The sequence below is a fragment of the Scyliorhinus torazame genome, chromosome 13, assembly GCF_047496885.1.
Source record: "Scyliorhinus torazame isolate Kashiwa2021f chromosome 13, sScyTor2.1, whole genome shotgun sequence".
Lineage (NCBI taxonomy): Eukaryota > Metazoa > Chordata > Chondrichthyes > Carcharhiniformes > Scyliorhinidae > Scyliorhinus > Scyliorhinus torazame.
The window spans coordinates 209,698,309-209,719,705 of NC_092719.1; the positions used below are offsets into that span (position 1 = coordinate 209,698,309).

General features: G+C 45.1%; 1 protein-coding gene across 1 annotated transcript in view; it reads left to right on the plus strand.

Moving 5' to 3' along the window:
- Nucleotides 1-4,075: 4,075 nt before the first annotated feature.
- Nucleotides 4,076-21,397, plus strand: part of prkar2aa (protein kinase, cAMP-dependent, regulatory, type II, alpha A) — a 352,482-nt gene continuing 335,160 nt past the window's right edge. Inside the window, exon 1 of the mRNA XM_072473004.1 lies at nucleotides 4,076-4,341. Coding sequence (XP_072329105.1) covers nucleotides 4,110-4,341 — 232 coding nt within the window. The 5' untranslated portion in view covers nucleotides 4,076-4,109. The remainder of the gene's footprint in view (nucleotides 4,342-21,397) is intronic.

Sequence of the window (21,397 nt, forward strand, 5' to 3'; positions counted from 1 at the left end):
TAATATTGTTATAATTAGCCTTCCCCCAATTTGGCACATTCATCCTAGGACCACTCTTATCCTTGTCCACCAGTACTTTAAAACTTACTGAATTGTGGTCACTGTTACCGAAATGCTCCCCTACTGAAACATCTACCACCTGGCCGGGCTCATTCCCCAATACCAGTCCAGTACCGCCCCTTCCCTAGTTGGACTGTCTACATATTGTTTTAAGAAGCCCTCCTGGATGCTCCTTACAAACTCCGCCCCGTCTAAGCCCCTGGCACTAAGTGAGTCCCAGTCAATATTGGGGAAGTTGAAGTCACCCATCACCACAACCCTGTTGTTTTTACTCTTTTCCAAAATCTGTCTACCTATCTGCTCCTCTATCTCCCGCTGGCTGTTGGGAGGCGTGTAGTAAACCCCCAACATTGTGACTGCACCCTTCTTATTCCTGATCTCTACCCATATAGCCTCACTGCCCTCTGAGGTGTCCTCCTGCAGTACAGCTGTGATATTCTCCCGAAACAGTAGCGCAACTCCGCCTCCCCTTTTACATCCCCCTCTATCTCGCCTGAAACATCTAAATCCTGGAACGTTTAGCTGCCAATCCTGCCCTTCCCTCAACCAGGTCTCTGTAATGGCAACAACATCATAGTTCCAAGTACTAATCCAAGCTCTACGTTCATCTGCCTTACCCGTAATACTTCTTGCATTAAAACATATGCACTTCAGGCCACCAGACCCGCTGTGTTCAGCAACTTCTCCCTGTCTGCTCTGCCTCAGAGCCACACTGTCCCTATTCCCTAGTTCTCCCTCAATGCTCTCACCTTCTGACCTATTGCTCCCGTGCCCACCCCCCTGCCATACTAGTTTAAACCCTCCCGTGTGACACTAGCAAACCTCGCGGCCAGGATATTTATGCCTCTCCGGTTTAGATGCAACCCGTCCTTCTTATACAGGTCACACCTGCCCTGGAAGAGCTCCCAGTGGTCCAGATAACGGAAACCCTCCCTCCTACACCAGCTGTTTAGCCACGTGTTTAGCTGCTCTATCTTCCTATTTCTAGCCTCACTGGCACGTGGCACAGGGAGTAATCCCGAGATTACAACCCTCGAGGTCCTGTCTTTTAACTTTCTGCCTAGCTCCCTGAACTCCTGCTGCAGGACCGCATGTCCCTTCCTGCCTATGTCGTTAGTACCAATATGTACAACGACCTCTGCCTGTTTGCCCTCCCCCTTCAGGATCCCCTCTACCCGTTCGGAGACATCCTGGACCCTGGCACCAGGGAGGCAACATACCATCCTGGAGTCTCTTTCACGTCCACAGAAGCGCCTATCTGTGCCCCTGACTATAGAGTCCCCTATTACTATTACTCTTCTGCGCTTTGACCCTCCCTTCTGAACATCAGAGCCAGCCGTGGTGCCACTGCTCTGGCTGCTGCTGTTTTCCCCTGATAGGCTATCCCCCCCGACAGTATCCAAAGGGGTATACCTGTTCGAGAGGGGGACAACCACAGGGGATTCCTGCACTGACTGCCTGCCCTTTCTGGTGGTCACCCATTTCTCTGCCTGCACCTTGGGTGTGACCACATTTACATAACTGCAATCTATGACGCTTTCCACCACCTGCATGCTCCTAAGTGCATCCAATTGCTGCTCCAACCGAACCATGCGGTTTGTGAGGAGCTCCAGTTGGGTGCACTTTCTGCAGATGAAGCCATCCGGGACGCTGGAAGCCTCCCGGACCTGCCACATCTCACAGTCAGAGCACTGCACCCCTCTAACTGACATTGCGTCAATTAATTAAAATTAAAATAAAAAAATAATAATAATTTTTTAAAAATTTCAAAGTTACTGTTAACTATCTGTTTCCTAGCCCTAGTTTTCTAATAGAAATGCGAAAGCTAAATATAGTACTCTCCGATCTCTGGCTTAGATATCCCTCTAAATTATAATTAAGTAATTATGTTTAATTAGTTACCAATGCTTAATTTTTTTAATTTAGTGTAGATTCCCAACCAGCCACTCAGGCCACAGCTTGTCTGTGATGTCACTTCAGTTTCCCCCCGACACACACAATTTGAAAAAGGTATAAAAGTAAAAATTAGTAAAAATCACTTACTTACCTTCTTACCCTCTGAGTGTCTTAGATGTTCTCAGGTTCTCTCCCTGACAGAGACTACTCCTCCTCCTCCGAACGGCTCCCGAAACTAGGCCGCGATCTTTTAAAATCCCCGCTCCGACTCGCAGCTCCCGCGTTTTTTAAATCTCCCGCGCTGTTTTCACTGTCCCGGCTCACTCAGCTCCCACGCTGTTTTCAAAGTCCCGGCTCCCTCAGCTCCCGCGCTGTTTTCAAAGTCCCGGCACACTCAGCTCCCGCGCTGTTTTCAGAGTCCCGGCTCACTCACCTCTCGCGCTGTTTTCACTGTCCCGGCTCCCTCAGCTCCCGCGCTGTTTTCAAAGTCCCGGCACACTCAGCTCCCGTGCTGTTTTCAGAGTCCCGGCTCCCTCAGCTCCCGCGCTGTTTTCAGAGTCCTGGCTCCCTCAGCTCCCGCGCTGTTTTCAAAGTCCCGGCACACTCAGCTCCCGCGCTGTTTTCAGAGTCCCGGCTCCCTCAGCTCCCGCGCTGTTTTCAAAGTCCTGGCTCCCTCAGCTCCCACGCTGTTTTCACTGTCCCGGCTCACTCACCTCTCGCCCTGTTTTCAAAGTCCCGGCTCCCTCAGCTCCCGCGCTGTTTTCAGAGTCCTGGCTCACTCACGTCTCGCGCTGTTTTCAGAGTCCCGGCTCACTCAGCTCCCGCGCTGTTTTCAGAGTAGGCCTACTTGTGACATAGAACATAGAATTTACAGTGCAGAAGGAGGCCATTTGGCCCATCGAGTCTGCACCGACCCTTGGAAAGACCACCCGACTGAAGCCCACACTTCCACCCTATCCCTGTAACCTCTCTTTACGTTTATTTTTTCCACACTTAGGGGCAATTTAGCATGGTCAATCCACCTAACCTGCACATCTTTGGATTGTGGGAGGAAACCAGAGCACCCGGAGGAAGCCTACGCAGACACGGGGAGAACGTTCCGACTCCGCACAGTGGCCCAAGCCGGGAATCGAACCTGGGACCCTGGAGCTGTGAAGCCACAGTGCTAACCACTGTGCTACCATGCCACCACAAAGATTGTGGGTTATTATAAAGATTGCTTTTATTATTGGAAACAATTGCGTTAAACAATAGTCGCCGTGTTTGAAAAGAGCAAAGAGCTGCACAGGAGAGGATCTCCTTTTTGTCGAAGCTTGTGTGCCTGAGGAATTCCCATGCCAGGGATCCCCCTTGTTTTTTTATGACCAGCGTCCCCATGGCAACCGCCCAGGGTAAGCCAGAGGTTGCGTCCGTGACGTCAATGGCGGAACGGCCGTTCCGATTGGCCGGAGGGATGAATGGTGACCCGCCAATCAGCGGCTGGTGGGCGGGCGCGGCGCGCAATGGGGGGGCGGGGCCAAAGCGCGCAACCTAACCTGCTGAGGGCGGGAGGTGGCGGGACCGAGAGCGCCACCCGCGGCCCGATTGGCCGACCACCCCCCTCCCCCCGCCGATTGGTCCGTCGACGCGTCCATCACTGTATGCCCCGCCCCTTCCCGCTAACAGGTTTGATTGCGCGGGAGGCTAACCGAAAGGAGCGAGACTGAGAGCGCGCGTGCGCGCGAGAGAGAGGGGGGAGCGCGGACGAACGGGGCGAGGAGAGGGAGGGAGAATAAAATTGTCATATGAGAGAGAGAAAACTATATTTATTTTCACATAAATAATTGAAAACGAAATCTATGAGTCGATAGAAATCCTTCCTCGGGTGGTGTAGTCGCCCCGTTGCGAGGTAAATGCAGAATAATCGGTGACTAATCGGGAAGGTATCGGTCGGGTATCGCTTTTCTTTGCCAGTTTAATCGGACCGAGGTATCGGCCGCTGGGATTGAGGAGGCGGCGGCGGCGGGGGGGGAGGGAGGGGCCTGTTGGGGGAGTGTGTGGGTGGGGGGGATCGTTACCGACTAGTCGCTGGTGAATCGATAGCACCGCGAGGGCGGCGGACCGTCCATTTTCACCCCCCCCCCCCCGCCCCGCCCCCCAACCCACCACCGAGGATGAATATCGAGATCCCCCCCGGGCTGACCGACCTGCTGCAGGGCTACACGGTGGAGGTGCTCCGGCACCGGCCCTCCGACCTGGTGGAGTTCGCCATCCAGTACTTCACCGAGCTGAAGGAGAAGGAGGCCGGCGGCAGAGGGAGGTTCAGGACCGACGACCACCTCATGCAGACCGAGTCCAATGGGGAAGAGGACGAGTCGGAGTCTGATTCGGGGTCAGAATTTGAAGGTAAGACGAGAGAGAGAGAGCGCCAGGAGGCTCTGTGAGATAACGGGGGTGGTGGTGGGCGTGGACAAATCAAGAGGGAGGTGGAGGTTGGGGACATCACCTCTTCTCGACACTTTGGAGGGAATGAAGGATTAGGAGGAAAAAGCCACCCAGCCAAGGAAGATGAGCTGGATGGCCACCAGTGGGTGGAAAGATGGGGAATATGGCCATGGAAGCATGATAGATGGAGCACTGAGGCGTTGGGGAAAGGTTGACGAGTTGCCCAAAGGGTTAACAAGAGGGGGGTGTTGGGGAAAAGTTGACAAGTTACCCAAAGGGTTAATAAGAGGGGGGTGTTGGGAAAAGGTTGACCAGTTGCCCAAAGGGTTAATTAAAAAGAGGGAAGCAGGTTAGGGGAATGGGGGAAACTTGGAACTCTCAGCTGAAAGGATGGTGGAGGCAGAAACACTCAGCGCGCTTGAAAAAAGTGCTTGGGTGTCTTTAAAAAAAAAAAAATTCCAATGAAGGGGCAATTTAGCGTGGCCAATCTACCTACCCTACACATCTTTGGATTGTGGGGGTGAGACCCACGCAGACATGGGGGGAATGTGCAAACTCCACATGGACAGTGACCCAGGGCCGAGATCGAACCTCGGTCCAGTGCGTCACCATGCTGCCCTTGGATGTCTTCTTGAAGCACCATGACCTAACGGGATACAGACAGAGTACAAGAAGAAGGTGGGATTAGGCTGGTAGTTCTTTGCCGACTTGGCAGACAAAATAGGCTGAATGGCCTCCTGGTCTGAGATTTTCGATGATTCTGCGAAGGATGCAACTAGAGGCAGCCGAGGGAAGAATAAGACATGGGAGTTTGCAGTGTATGAAGAGATGGGAGTTTGCTGTGTGTGAACATTTGGAAGGTGAACGGGGAGGGATAAAAGCCCAGTGGCGACTATGAAAAGGAAAGATTTTAGGAGCATAGAAATAATTGCAAGTGGTCACTCTTGTTGCAGTTTGGCTAAAGGGGAGATTTTGTAGATCTGCAGGGGAAATTAGAATGAGGAAAGATTCCCCAACCTCTGGCTCATTGCAAACTAAGTTTGGCATGCCATTTTATTAGTGGGGGAAGCAATTCAGCATTCTCTTTTTATTGTGCAGGCTGTTTAGTATAACATTTTGAGAGCAATGATTACTACGTCATGTTCAATGATCCTTTTGAGTAGGAAGTTAATGAATACAGCTGTAATTTGTTTTCTTCTATAATTAAATATAACTTGGTGTAATATATCAAAATATTAGTAAAGTTCTGTTGAGGCAGTGAAGCCCAAGAATCTTTTTTGTTTCTAGGGGGTTGGAACCACCACAGGTCAATTTGCCATGGGGTCATCTTGTGAATGATGGAACAGTTTGTTGAGTTGTGGCATGAAATGTTTGACATTTGTTCTTTGCCAACTTTTGAAATAGACTAAACCTGTTTAAGGCTGCATATTCTCGAATAAGTAATTTTGAACTCTTTCACAAAGGTAACCCCAGTTGGACTGAGTTTCCCATTAACCACTCGCCTGATCAGCACACTATTTGCATGAATCCACATTAACATCCACCTGTTGTATTTCAGTCCCTTCATTTAGTTAGTTCAGAGACCTCGAGAATTCTGTGTCCTTCGTTTTAAATTGTTTCGATACAGAAAGAAAGAAAACGAGAACTGTCAAATATTGGTGTAGTCGGTTTAATTTTTTTGCGACACTTTGGGCGCTTTTAAAAAAAGTTTGTGATTTAATTTTTTTCCCCACTGAGACAAGCCTACCATAGATCAAAACAGACGCAAGATGAACATTTTAGATGTCAACCATTTCATTTAATAGAGATCCTTGTTGGGACAAATTAATCTTTTTTTACAGTACATGAAAAGGCTAAAATTTAGCATTATTCCTCACCGAAATGGCAATATTGCACAGGAAATTATAGCCATGATTTTCCCCCTGTAAATTGTACTGTCATTTGTAGACTAAATGATAATAACCCTGAATACATGCAAGATAGATAACCCTAAATACATGCAAGATATTGCTGGTGTCTTTGAGTGATTGTACTTTTCTTGTGTTGCTTATTATGGGCGATCAATTATTGTGCAGTGATCAGTACAAATAGATAGATAAAATTTTAAAACTATTAGATCTTAAGGTAGTGTTAACTTGCAGGTTGCAATAGTGTTGCCAATTTTGCCATGGGAGAACAATGATTGCTTGCCACGCAATTGGTGGTTACCAGATTAATATTGTTTGTCATTTTTTTAAACAGTTAATTGTCCAATCAAGTCTTTTGCACACGACCAATTACTATCATACCCTCAATATTTCGAAATGGCAAATCTTACCTATACTTACTGAAGTTACCAAAAATACTAGCACATGCAGATTAATATGTCGTATAGTGTGCGATTGAAACTAAAACTCTGTTTCAGTTAATGGCAACAGGCCATTGTTTATTTATTTAATTGCTCAAATGTTCACTGAAATTTGATGCTGGCTGCTAATTTGAGCATAATTTTATAGTTAAAAGGAATGATGGATGACGGTGTTTGGCTTTCTGTTACTGCTTTTTATCTGTCCTTTTATTTGTACTTGTTGAGTTGAGGTATGTTTAATGTGAGGAAAATAACATTCTCCATTTTAAGTACCAAGTCTCAAGCACTTTATGAGCTAGTGAATGAATAAAGTTCTCCAGCTGAGCTCTGAACTGAGAAAAGCTGAGCTGTGGTACAAATGTAAGATTTTCTAATTCAAATGTCACCCATTCTTTTGGTTCCAACAGTGACAAAGAGTTTAAAACTAGAGTGAGTTGGGTGGCAAGGTAGCACAGGGGTTAGCACTGTTGCTTCACAGATCCATGGACCCAGGTTCGATTCCCGGCTTGTGTCACCGTTTGTGCGGAGTCTGCACGTTCTCCCCGTGTCTGCGTGGGTTTCCTCTGGATGCTCCGGTTTCCTCCCATAAATCCCGAAAGATGTGCTGTTAGGTGAATTGGATATTCTGAATTCTCCCTCTGTGTACCCGAACAGGTGGCAGAATGGGCGACTAGGGGTTTTCACAGTAACTTAATTGCACTGTTAATATAAGCCTACTTGTGGCAATAAAGATTATTATTATTATTCTGCGTCATAATTAAAACAAATCACTGAGAACTGAACAGCTCAAACTCCTTTGATTCATGTCATGCCCTGGACAGTTCTGATCAACTCGGTGGGTTGGTGAAGGTCTTTTCAGAGTATTTTTCCTTTCATTTTCTCCAGCCATCGTGGTGTGGTTGATGGACCAGCACTTTCCTCTCATCTAGTTTGGATTCAAAGCCAGCTTCCAGAGGTGAAAGGGACTTTTTATTATCCTCCAAACCAATGTTTGTTCCTCACTTTTTACCTTTGATTGTGAGTGATGCAATGCTCAGCAGCTTTGTCCCTCTAAATCAACATTTTTCACGATTAGCAACGTGTAGAAGGTTTTTTTTCGCTAAGTCTTTGTAGGCTTATAGATGTTTCACATTTGTCCACCGCCTTAACAAAGTACAACGGCACTGTGCACAGTTTCAAATAGTATATTTGAAGTCAATCTTTTCAAGTTTATCTGTGATGGATTGATTTGTATGTCCCTGGCAAATTTTCTTTTGTGGTGGATTTTGTCTGCCATTGCAGTTGGCTGTTAAGTTTCAAACCTTTTCAGCTCTTGGTCACTTGGTAGGACAGAACCTCAGTTTGGGTTTGCAAGTCGACTTTAATTTTTCCACCAGTTTGGTTTGCTGGGCAAAACTCCAGGATGGGAGCTGAACTTCGTAGTTTTCGTTTTTTCCACATTTTGGTAGGGTGATCCGAAGTATAAATGCATAAGGATGATCCCCTCTGCTTACTGGCACCCAATCACCTTATTGAAAGATGCATCTTTTTATGGATCTACTGTACTTGCTGTACAGCCTTGCTGTGTTTACCCCACAAGAGTGCTGAAAACAATATTGCTATAGTGTAAAAGCACTCTGAAGCAATTCGTAGAAGGATTTGAGGGGAGTAAAGTAATGTTTCTCCTGGAAGATGATGGGAAAATTCACTTCCTCAAAAGATTATAGAGACGGAAACCCTCTGCACTTTTTTTTTGAGGTGGTCGCGCGCGATGGGGGATGTCCAGGATAATGGATTAAGAGCTGGAAGACTAGATTTGGCTGGGTACTTTTTTTTGCCGAGCACTAACATGCATGGGCTCAATTGTCATCTTTTGTGCCATAGGTTTTTTTAATTTACAGGTATTGTTGTGTTAAGTACTTTGCTTAACAGCTTGTGATAAAGTAGACTTGGGAAGAGCTTTACCGTTTCAGCTAAGCTTTAAATCCTTTTTGATCTGTTTTATAGTGTTGTTGCAAACTTCCATTCTTCCATTTTACCTCCTTTGGTGGCACAGTGAATAGCACTGCTACCGCACAGTACCGGCGACCTGGGTTCAATTCTGACCTTGGGTGACTGTGGAGTTTGTACGTTCACCCCGTGTCTGTGTGCGTTTCCTCCGGTGCCCCGTTTTTTTCCCATCGTCCGAAGATATGCAGGTTAGTTGGATTGGCCATGCTAAATTGCCCCTTGGTGTCCAGTAGGTTAGGTCGGACTACAGGGATAGAGGGTTGGCCTAGGTAGGGTGATCCTTTGGAGGGTTGGTGCAGAGTCGATGGGCCGAATGGCCTCCTGCACTAAGGATTCTATAGCACAAGCTTATTTCATATTTTATTCAGTTTTGTTTGCAAAAGCTGTTAAAAGTTTGATCGATTAATATACTGGTGCCAGAGTTAACCTTTCATTTTGTTACTGGGATTTTAATGAAGTATAATAGTGAGCATGTGGAATTTGTGTATTGTCCAATTAAACTGTGACAACTACCCAGGAGTGTAATTTCCAAATTTTGTCCCTCTAATCTCGGGGTCCTCTTAGCAAAGTTCAATTTGAGCAATAAGGCAAAGTTCAAGCAGACAGAAGAATAATATTTCAAATTCCAACCATTTTACTTAGTTGAGATCCTCGGGGGACAAATTAAGCTCTTTACAGTGAATGAAAATGTTATAAACCTCATGTTATAACTAACAATATAGAGCATCACACAGAATAATTACAGACATGTGATATTTTCCCCCTAGATGTACTGTCACCAATAGGCTAAATGATAACTAACACAAAAATATGTACAAGACATTCCTTGTGTATTTTAGCAACCATAGCTTTGTATTGAATTGAATTTTGGTGATAAATGTTGGTCAAGCCACCGACACCCACATTCCAAGAATTAATAAAAAGCCGGAAAATAAAACAGTTAACTTGTACAAAAACACCTATTGTGTTGCATTGATGGTGGTGTATTCCTGATGCTAATGATCAGTTGCTTCATTTGCTCCACACAAATAGAGGCAAGATTAAATGCATTAAAAAAAAAAGTTACATGGATCACATACAGGAAAATCTGTGGGTCCACAATAAAGCCATAAAAATTCTGATACCAAATATTCAATTTTATGAAGTTAAAGTTCCTTTCCTTTGTATTTATACAATAGTTACTAGTGGACCTTCTGGAGCTGTGAAATGGTATTGGATGATGGGTGTCTTTTGCTTGTGACAGGAGTGATTTGAAACAAATTTACATTTGGAGAAGAAATTTGTTTTGGGTACTATTGACCTTCAGCTTGGAGGGAGAGGCATTCTGAGCTCTGATTGTGACAGCCCGAAGGGTTGTGCGCTGTTGTGTGGTTGGATGGAGTTACAAACTTGTCCTTGTTCTGAGGCACAAAGTGCTTATTAGAGTCTCTGGCCGTCTCTGAACTGCTCCAGAGAGTCCACAGCAGGACAAAGCAATGCTAGTATAAAGGTGATTTCTTGAGGTATGGTTTTGTCAATTGTGCCAATGCAAATAAGGATGCAAAGCCCAGGTGTGTTATATGCAGGGAAGTACTGGCGAATGAGAGGCGGGTGAAAAATTCCTTTCGAGGCTGAGAGCCCAGAGTCCGTTATTAACTTAGAGCTGACTCCAAATTAAAAGACGACATTGCTGGACCTGACCTGTGCTACCACATTAAAAACACGGCCAACGTCCATGAGGCTGTCAGCATTCTGGTGTAGCATCTCCCAGGAGTGTCCAGTGCTGAGTAAAACAAGCGTTTTGTTATTGCCCTTCACAATGACCTGCAGGTGCGAGGTTAGATTTCCCGTTCTCACAATTAAATTGAAGCTAACCGACCTGTTCTCTGCTGCGATGGTCAACTGGCAGCTGTCCTGAAGGTTGGCCGGTAGACAAAAGTGGGTCCCAGGAAAAAAAGTTTGAAAAACGCTGGTGTACACCGAATACCCTGAATCTGATGAAGCTCCAGTAGCCCCAGCAGATCTAATTTTACACCACATCTTCAAACCTCTTCGTGCCTTTATGCTAACTATTCTGTGAATTCTTCTCTAGCCTCATGCCTGTATCTGTTACTTTGATTTTGAGATTGCTGTTCATTCTCTGCTCTTATTGAACACTGATCATTCAGTATTTGAGCTCTGGAATTCTCTTGCACGGTATCTTTGTCCTGTCACTTCTTTTCTCTAGTTTTAAATTCTACGAGAAACATGTCTCTTTGAACTGTACATTTTGGTCTAATTTTTCCTCTTGGTCCCCAGTTCCTTCCTTCTCATGGTGCCCAGCTCTTTATCTTGTTGCTTGTCCTAAAACATTTGTTGATTCAGGAACACTATTTAAATGTAAGCTGTTGCTTGTTGTATCTATCTGAATTTGCAAATGTCATGTCACATGAATTGCGTGCAGCTTAAGCTATTTTAGTATTTTTGGCCCAGTTCCAGGTTCTTCATTCTTGTGTCATTTTAGCAGTACAAGATCATTCTTCATATACTCTGCTGTGAATTGCATTATTGTGTCCTGTAGTTTTGTCATAGCTGGAGAATTACTTTAATAAAACTTCTGAATTGCTTTTATAGAGCTGTCAGTGTTTGCCTTTGTTGATTGGCACAAAAGAATTCTACCAATAGATATTAAGTGGAGGTCCATTGGTACGGATGAAAGTGGATTTAAAACCTTTTATTTTATCTCTTAGCCCAGATGTCCGTTACTGTTCACACTGAATTTGAGTCGTTTATGCTGCCCATCATGACTGCAATCCAAAAAGTCCAGCATGACCTATATTGTTTGTCACTATGACCTTGCCGAATAAGTTAAATGATAACAGCAAATTGTATTACAACTGCTATTCAGAAATTATTAGCACGTTTCTGTTCTTGCTCTCTCATTTTCCCTGTAGTCTGTTATTTGCTTTCGGTCCTCTCGGGTTTTGTGATTCTCTCTGCCTTCTCTTGCACTCATTGCCTCTTCTTCATCACTGCCTGATGCATATTATTTATGTGCATTCTTCCTTTCCAACTTTATGTTGTCACTATTTCTGGTTGCTGCTTAATAGAAATAGTGGAAATGTTTTTATAAAGATTATAGAATGAAAATCCCAAATATAAATTGTTGCCTGGAAACAGCTCTGATCAGGATGTAGTGCAGTGAAGCAAATGTTGAAGATTGTCTCCCAACTTTTTTTTTCTTAAATTTTTTTTTTTTTTTTTTAAGAGTACCCAATTCATTTTTTCCAATTAAGAGGTAATTTAGCGTGGCCAATCCACCTAGCCTGCACATCTTTGGGTTGTGGGGGCGAAACCCACACAAGCACGGGAAAAACGTGCAAACTCCACATGGACAGTGACCCAGGGACGGGATCGAACCTGGGACCTCGGCGCTGTGAGGCAGCAGTGCTAACCACTGTGCCACCATGCTGCCCCTCTGATTGTCTCCCAACTCCATCTCATTGAGCCAGAATCGTAACAGTAGGAGAATGTATAGTTCATTGTGTTTGTGCTCGCTCTTTGAAAGTGCTATCCAATTGGTTCCACTCCTTTTCCCTGTAGCCCTGCTAGATTTTTCTTTTAATTCTTTCCTGGGATGTGGGTGTCACTGGCGAGGCTTGCATTTGATGCCCACCCCGAATTGCTCTTAGGAAGGTAGTGGTGAGCTGCAATCTTGAATTATTGCAGGCCATCTGATGGAGCTACACCTACAGAGCTTTTAGGAAGTGAGTTCCTGGAATTTGATCCAGCAGCAGTGAAGGAACAGCGATATCGTTCAAAGTCAGATGGTGGGTGGCTTGAAGGGGAGCTTGCAGGTGGTGGTGTTCCTATGTGTTTACTGCCCTTGTCCTTCTGTGATAGACGCCATTGGTTTGAAAGGTGCTGTCGAAGGAATCATAGCATTTACAGTGCGGAAGGAGGCCAATCGGCCCCTCGAGTCTGCACTGGCCCTTGGAAAGAACACCCTACTTAAGCCAACGCCTCCATCCTATCCCCGTAACCCAGTAACCCCATCTCACCTTTTGGACACTAAGGGGCAATTTAGCAAGGTCAATCCACCTAACCTGCACATCTTTGGACTGTGTGAGGAAACCGGAGCACCCGGAGGAAACCCATGCAGACATTGGGAGGAAGTGTAAACTCCACACAGACAGTCACCCGAGGCTGGAATTGAACCCGGGTCCCTTGTGCTGATCACCATGCCACCCAAAGGAGCCTTGATTTGCTGCAGTACATTTTTTAGCTGGCACACACTTCTGCCACAGAATGCTAGTGATGGCGACTGTGAATGTTGAAGGTGGTTGTGGTGCCAATATTCCCATAACCCCACCCAATGTGCACATCCAAGTTTTGTCCTGGATGGTGTTGAGGTTCCAGAGTGTCGAACCCAAGCTCACCCAGAAAGGGGAAATTTTACCATCATTGGAGATGGTGGACAGATGATGGGGAGTCAACAAACAGGTGAGTTACTCTTCAGAACGTACAGTTTATGATCTGCTCTTGCAGCTATAGTATTTATATGGCTGGTTTTGTTTCTGGTCAGGGGTAATGTGCCAGTGTTGATCCAATTGAATATTGAGGGGAAATGGTTAGCTTCTCTCTATTTGAGATAGTCATTGCCTGGCACTTGTGCTGCGCGAATGTTCTTTCTCAAAATTACAGATGACAATTAGACAATGCATATTCATAACAACTTGCTGTATAAAACAAATCCTCCCCCTCTCTGGTCCAGATGTTTTGTCAATTATTGTAAAGCTGTGCCCTCTGGTTATCGATCCTCCTGCCACACAAAACAATTTCCCCAGGTTGAGTCTATTTAAAAACCTCGTAACTTTGAATACCCCTATTAAATCTCCCCATTACTGTTTCTGCTCTGAGAACACCCCATATTCCCCGACCCCTCAACATAACTGAAATGCCTCATTCATGTTATACTGATAAATCGGCAAACCCTTTCTATCCTGTTTGCTTAAAAGGGCATGAACACGTTAACTGCTTCACTATCGGCAGTTTACACTGTATAGGAGGCCTTTCTGCCCATTGAGTCTGCACCGACTGAAAGACAGCCTGACCTAGGCCCACTCCACTGCCCTATCCCCATAACCCCACCCAATGTGCACATTGTTAAAACATAGATTCAATGTAATCAACAGCAAAGCAAAATTTTATTGGAATGAAAGAGAATGTGCAGTGAGAAATTAAATAGCTATCTTTACGTGTTGCCTTTCGGATTGTTGTCACTCTAGGTGTTTGTAAAAGTATTTCTGCCTACAAACCTTTCTTGTGGCTGTCAAACGTTTTGAGGAGCAATATTATGTCAATCAACCATTATGCAGTTTAGAAGCAGTAGTCAATTGAGTTGAGTTGTGATTAAAATTGAAACAAATTTGCTCAGATGTAACTCGTTTCCCATTTTAAAGACCTACATTTCGTCACTGTTTTATATAATTAATTTTGAATTATTTACGATTAAGTAACAAACTTGGGACATCCAAAACTGTAGTGCAACTACACTTCCACCAGCAGGAGGCCAGTTGTCATATCTCAAATCTGCAGAGGCAAGTTTTATTCTACATGTACACAGATGAAGTTAAAATTGGGGAAAACTGAATCATGATTTTGTAAACAGGACGTCTAGGTAGAGTTTAAAAAAAAAAAAAAAAAATTTTTTTTTTAATTCTACATTTTGACATTTTCCTTCAAAGATTTACACCCCACCCACAAACGGTAAATGGTAACAAATACAAAATCAATCCCCTTAACAATACCAATGATCCCATCCTCCCACCACCCCAAACGATGGCCTACCTGTCAATATATGCATCCAATAAACCAAACCCTCCCACGTGGAAACAGAAAACAAAGGAGAAAAAGGAGTTCGGGACCTCCCATGGTCACCATTGACCTATAGAGTCGTCCGTCCCGTTCTCCCCCCCCCCCACCACCACCACCACCGCACTCAACGCCATCCAGCCTCTGAAAGAGTACCGTACATGATACCCAAGCGTTGTACCCCCCCCCCCCCCCCCCCCCCCCCAAAAGTCTCCAGCTCATCCCGTCCACTGCCTCTTGTAAAACTCCTCCTCCCATCCCAACCTCGGTTCCTTTCCCCCCAACTTTCCACCCCGGCTAGACCACTCGGACCCTGTTCTGCCAGGCTCCGATGGCCGCAGCCCCTCCCCCCCCACCTCCCGTTCACTGCTGGCTTAAACCGGCCAGCGTGGAGGCCCCCGCCCGGGTCCCTTTCCCCCTTGCCCGCCCTAGGAAAGCTCAGAGATCCCCTTTTAGCACACAAACCCCGCGTATCCACCTACACCCCAAAGAGCCCTCATTTCGAGTGAAAGTCCCATCCCTTCCCTTGTCCAAATATATACAACATTGACTCCTTTAGTCCCTACACCCGCACGCAGTGAAACAAAAAAGAAGAAAATACAGTCATGAGGTTACATCGGCACATGGCCATTTCTCAATTTGTCAGTTCTGCCACAGTCCTTCTGCCTTTGCAAACTCCTCCACTGCTTCCGCCGTTCCAAAATAAAAGTCCCTGAGCTTAATAAGTCACCCTCCGCTTCGCTGAATATACATTGCCGCATGGCACCTTGCTAATGTACAGTGCCCTCTTCACCCGGTTGAAGGCAGCCCGCCTCCTCGCCAGCTCCACCGTAAAGTCCTGGTATACACGTATACCAGCTCCAGCCCACTGCACCACCCGCTTCTGCTTGGCCCAGCTCAGGACCTTCTCCTTCACATTGTACCTACGGAAGCACAGAGTCACTGCCCTTGGCGGCTCACTCGCCTTTGGTACAGGCCTCCACGACCGATGAGCCCGATCCAGTTCATATCGGGAGGGATCCTCCCCCCTCCCCCAATAGTTTTGCCAGCATCGCTACAAAATACTCAGTCGGCTTCGGTCCTTCAACTCCTTCGGGCAGCCCCACAATCCTCTCAGTCTGTCGCCTGGATCTGTTTTCCAGGTCTTCCATTTTTCCTCTCAGATCCTTGTTAATGTCCATCACCTTCCGCATCTCCTTCCCCATCGAGGCAAGTTGATCACCGTGCTGCAATAAAGTCTCCTCCACTTCCTTCAGCGCCTCCCCTTGCTCTCGCACCTCCGCCACTGCGATCGCCACCGCCATCATCACCGGGGAAATCGCCTCCTCCACCAGCGCACTCAAAACCTCCCTCATCTCCTTCCTCACCATCTCCATGCATTTTGCAAACTGCCTTTCGAATTCCGCAGCCATCACCTTAGTTATTCCTTCAGCCGTAAGCACTGCAGCCTCCCCTGGTGCTCCAGCCTCCATTTTCTTTACTGACCCCGTGGTGACCTTTCCACTCCCCGACGGACTTTCAGCCGCTTTTTTCACAGCAGTTTTTTTGCTGGTCTTCGACATTCCCCTCCTCTGTGCTGTCTCCCGACTTTTACTGCCTTAGCTGGCCCTAGGACCATGCGTTAACCCCCAACAATGCCGTTCCCGAACGGGAGCCCTCCAACGCGCGGCTGCCTCCTGCCCGCCGTTACCGGAAGTCACTCCCGTCTAGGTAGAGTTAAGCCTTCTCTCAGATTTTCAATCTACTAACTATACAACTATTTATAGGATAATTTCTAGGTTGACTATCGCATGTCACCATATCGTTACAAACTGGAAGAAGTACCATCGGCATTGTTGTGTTTGTTCTCCAGGTTTATACTTCTGCCATTTTATTTTAGGCCATGTTTAACTTCGATTAATGCCTTCGCTTGCTGTCCTGAGCTTGAGGTTACAATTTCACCTTCTTGTCTCTTGTTTCTTTCTGTTCCCCTTGGGCTGAAATTTAATTTTTTCTTCGGCGAGTTCCTAGCCTAAAATTTTTATTTAGGTTCTCCCTACTTTTTGTTTCCGCTGAAAATTCCTCACTTTCCCCCTCTTTACAATATACTCTTAAATTCATTACTTTTTTATTCTTTACTGCCAGTGTGTTAATTTTAGACATACTACTCCCGGCTGCTGTTTGCACACTGGTGCCTGTCACTGTGGTTTTTATAATCTATCTTTCTATTTATGATCATAGTTAAAACTTTGTTTAATCCTCTTTAAAGTTGGTACATTTATCGCTTGGTTATACAAGACTTGACAAATGTTCAGGGAGCCACTTTTATAATATTGCTCTATTTGTAACATGTAGTTATGGAATGTGAGAAATGTTACAGATTAAATCATGTGACTACTACATCAACAACACATATCAGCGTATACATTTGAACAGCATGCCATCATTTCATTGGCAGAGTTGATGGACCAATTGATTGACTCAAATTGCATTTTCCTTGTGTGGAGTAAAATAGAAGATTTTAAAAATCAATTTCAGTTGTCCAAAATAATTTATTTCATTCACTTGCGGGATGTGGGTTCTCTGTTTAGACCAGCATTTATTGTCCTCGAGAGGTGGTGTTGAGCTGCCTTCATGAACCGCTACAGTCCTTGTGGTGCAGGTACGTGGACCTGTTGGGGAGGGAGTGAGGTCCTGGAACTGAGATGGTTGACCTCCAACCACCTCATCCATCTTCCATTGTGCCAGGTATGACTACAACCAGGGGAGGGTTCCCCCCTGATTCCCATGGATTACAGTTTTGCTAGGGGTCCTGGATGCCACATTCGGTCAAATGCAGCCTTGATGTCGAGGGCAGTCACTCACACGTCACCATTGGAATTCAGCTCTTTTGTCCATGTTTTAACCAAGGCTGAAATGAGGTCAGGAGCTGTCGGAACCCAAACTGAGCTTCAGTATGCACGTTACTGCTAAACAAGTGCCACTTAATAGCCCTGCTCATGACTCTTTCCATCGCTTTACTGATGAATGAGGATAGACCGATGGGGCGATCATTGGCTGGGTTGGATTTGTCCTTTTTTTTTATTGTACAGTGCACACTTGGGCAATTTTCCACCTTGGTGGGGGGATGTAATAAATGAAAAATAATAAATTCAAAAAGAGCATATTTCATTATTAAGTTTACTTTTTAAAATGGTTTTAAATAGTGTTTTTAAAGATTTTATTTCAAGACATCAGCCTTTCTCAAAAACTTTGACTTAAAGAAAAAATGCTCAATTGATGAACAGTTGTGTTGAGCTTCCAACTGCATCTGTGTGTTCTAAGAATGTGCAGTTTGCCAAAGTTCCTAGTCTACAATCATCTCCGCATGAGATGATGTACAAAGCTGTACACCCTTATTACTGTGAGGCTTTGAAAGCTTAATTTTTTCCAAACATCTGTCAAATAAACTGGAGATTTAATTCTCCAAGTTTAATTTCAGGCACGTCTCATGAGGTTAAATTTATTCATGATTGTAGCACCTCAATTTAGAGAAGTGAGTTCTTTGATGATTGTAAATCAACAATATTGATTATTGAAATTGTTTATTTAGATTGCTTTGTTTTTAGTTTGATGATGAATCTTAGTATTTCAAATTGATTTAGTCCCAGCTAGGAGATATCTGAATTGTTAAATGATCCTAATTGGCTGTTGTCCATATCAATTCATGGCAAGCTGCATTTTGGTTGAAGTCTTTGTTTTGAACTATTTGGCTCGGGGGGGCTTCTCAACATTAGATAAGTTGACTTTTAGATCTAGTGTTTTGCCTAGTTTGCAATTAATATACTATGTTTCTTTCAAAAAGTAAACTTTACTCAAATTTTCAAAAATACATTATTACGGGATGTGAGCTTAGCTGGCTAGGCCAGCATTTATTGCCCATCCCTAATTGTCCTTGAGAAGGTGGTGATGAGCTGCCATCTTGAACCTCTGCAGTCCATGTGGTGTAGGTAGACATACTGTGCTATTACGGAGCGAGTTCCAGGATTTTGACCCAGCGACAGTGAAGGAACGGCGATATATTTCCAAGTCAGGATGGTGAGTGACTTGGAGGGGCCTTCAGGTGGTGGGTTCCCAGGTATCTGCTGCACTTCTACTTCTAGATGGTAGTGGTCCTGGGTTGGGAAGGTGCTGTCTTAAGTGCCTTGGTGAGTTCCCACAGTGCATCTTGTAGATGTTACACATACGGTGAAAGGAGAGAATGCTTGTGGAAGGGGTGCCAATCAAGTGGGCTGCTTTGTCCTGGATGGTGTTGAGCTTCTTAGTGTTGTTGGAGCTGCAATCATCCATGCAAGTGGAGAGTATTCCATCACACTCCTGACTTGTGCCTTTGTAGATGGTGGAAATGCTTTTGGGAGGCAGGAGGTGAATTACTCACTGCAGCATTCCTAGTCCCTGACCTGCCCTTGTAGCCACAGTATTTATATGGCTATTCCAGTTCAGTTTGTGGTCAATGGTAACCCCCAAGATGTTGATAGTGGGGGATTCAGTGATGGTAATGCCATTGAATGTCAAGGGGCTATTATTTGATTCTCTTTTATTGGAGGTGGTCATTGCCTGGCACTGGCGCAAATGTTACTTGCCACTTGTTAGCCCAAGCCAGGATATTGTCCAGGTCTTGCTGCATTTGCACTGCTTAAGTGTCTGAGGAGTCATGAATGGTGCTGAATGTTGTGCAATCACCAGTGAATATCCCCATATTTGACCTTGTGTTGGAATTTGACCGACAACCTCTTGCATTGTTCCATGAACATGGAAAACTTTCTTTATTGTTTCATGGAATGTGAAGTCACTGGCTAGGCCAGAATTTGTTGTCCATCCTCATTGCATCGTGGGAAGGTGGTGGTGCGCTGCCATTCTGAAGTGCTGCAGTCTCTGATGTGACCCACAATGTTGTCATGAAGGTAATTCCTTGGTTTTGACCGAGCAACAATGAAAACAGCAATATTGTTCCAATTCAGGATGGCGTGTGGTTTGTTGGGGAAGTTGCAGGTTGTGGTGTTCACATGCAGCAACTGTCAGTGGTCCTCTTTTTTGATAGAGGCCATGCATTTGGACGATGCTGTTGAAAGAGGCTTTGGTTAGCTGCTACAGTTCATCTGATATATGATATGTACTGTGGCACTGTATTCCATCTACTTCTGACTTGTGTATTGTCGAGGTGGCCAGGCTTTGGGGTGTCAGGAAATGAGATACTCAAAATTCACAGCCTCTGGCCTGCTTTTGTAGCCATAGTAATTAATGGCTAATCCAGTTTAGTTTCTGGTCAATGATAACCCCACATGGTGTTGATGATGTGGGTCTGTTATGGTAATGCTGTTGAATTGAGGACAGCACGGTCGCATAGTAGTTAGCACTATGGCTTCACAGCAGCAGGGTCCCAGGTTCAATTACCACTTGGGTCACTGTCTGTGCGGAGTCTGCACGTTCTCCCCATGTCTACGTGGGTTTCCTCCCACAGTCCAAAGATGTGCAGGTTAGATGGATTGACCATGCTAAATTGCCCTTGGGTTAGATGGGGTTGCGGGGATAGGGTGGAGGTGTGGGCTTAGGTAGGGTGCTCTTTCTAAGAGCCGGTGCAGACTTGATGGGCCGAATGGCCTCCTTCTGCACTGTAAATTCATTGATTCTATGAATGTTATGGAGGGATGCTTGGATTTTCTGTTATTGGAGATGGCCGTTGTCTGGGATTGCCACATCAACCCAAGCCTGAAGGTTGTCGAGGTCTTGCTACATATGGGCATAGACTGCATTAATATCTGAGGAATCTAACGGTACTAACACAGCAATCATCCATGAGCATCCTGGAGGAAAGGTCATTGATGACGTTAAACATGGTCGGGCCTAGAACACCCACTTGAGGGGCTTGTGCAGCCATGTCTTAGGGCTGGGATGATTCATCTCCACCAACACTTCTTGCTGGGTATGACTCCCAACCATTGGAGAGTTCTCTGATTCCCATGGACTCCAGTTTTGCTAGGGCTCCTTGACGCCACCCTCGGTCAAATGCTGCCTTGATGTTACGGTGTCACTCTCGTCAACTCTGGAGTTTGGTTCTTTTGTCCATGTTTTGACCGAAGTTGTAATGAGGTCAGGAACTGATTGGCCCTGGTAGAACCCAAACTGGCCATTGAGCTGGCAAAGGAGCCTATGATTTGGCAATACTGAGTCAATTTTTATTGTTTAGCAGATGTTTTATAGTTGTGCAGCAATTTCTCAGTTGCTCCGCCTTAGAAAATATTGGCCTTAATTTGCCATGCTTATTAAAAGGCTGAAGATACAGGAATAAGATTTGAAAATTATTGATTGAAGGTTGCTCCGCTTCATGACGTTTAGCTGTTATTAAATTGTTCTGTGATTTTTACGAACATTATCCTGATCTGAAGTTGGTTTGTTTTGTTGGGCACTGATCGATTAAAATTTTAACTTGTGATCTCTTCCATTATCCGTTTAATCTGAAATAGTATTCCAGTTTGACTTCCTGTTTATGAAAATGTTCAGTGGACTAAGACATTGCTTACAACTTTGTTCTTCATGGTCATTGCTTTTGCAGAACGAATTTAGAGCCTTTGTTGTATTTAAATAACAAAGTGCATTTACATCGTGTCCCATATGTAATCAAACATCCCAATGTGCTTCATAGAACCATAATCGAACATGAATTAACATTGAGACAAACATGAAAACGTTATGATTGGTGACCAATAAGTGCTTGGTTGAAGAGGGAGATTTCTGGGGCAGCACGGAGGAGCAGTGTTTAGCATTGCTGCCTACAGCGCTGAGGACCTGGATTCGAATCCTGGCCCTGGGTCACTGTCCTTGTGGAGTTTG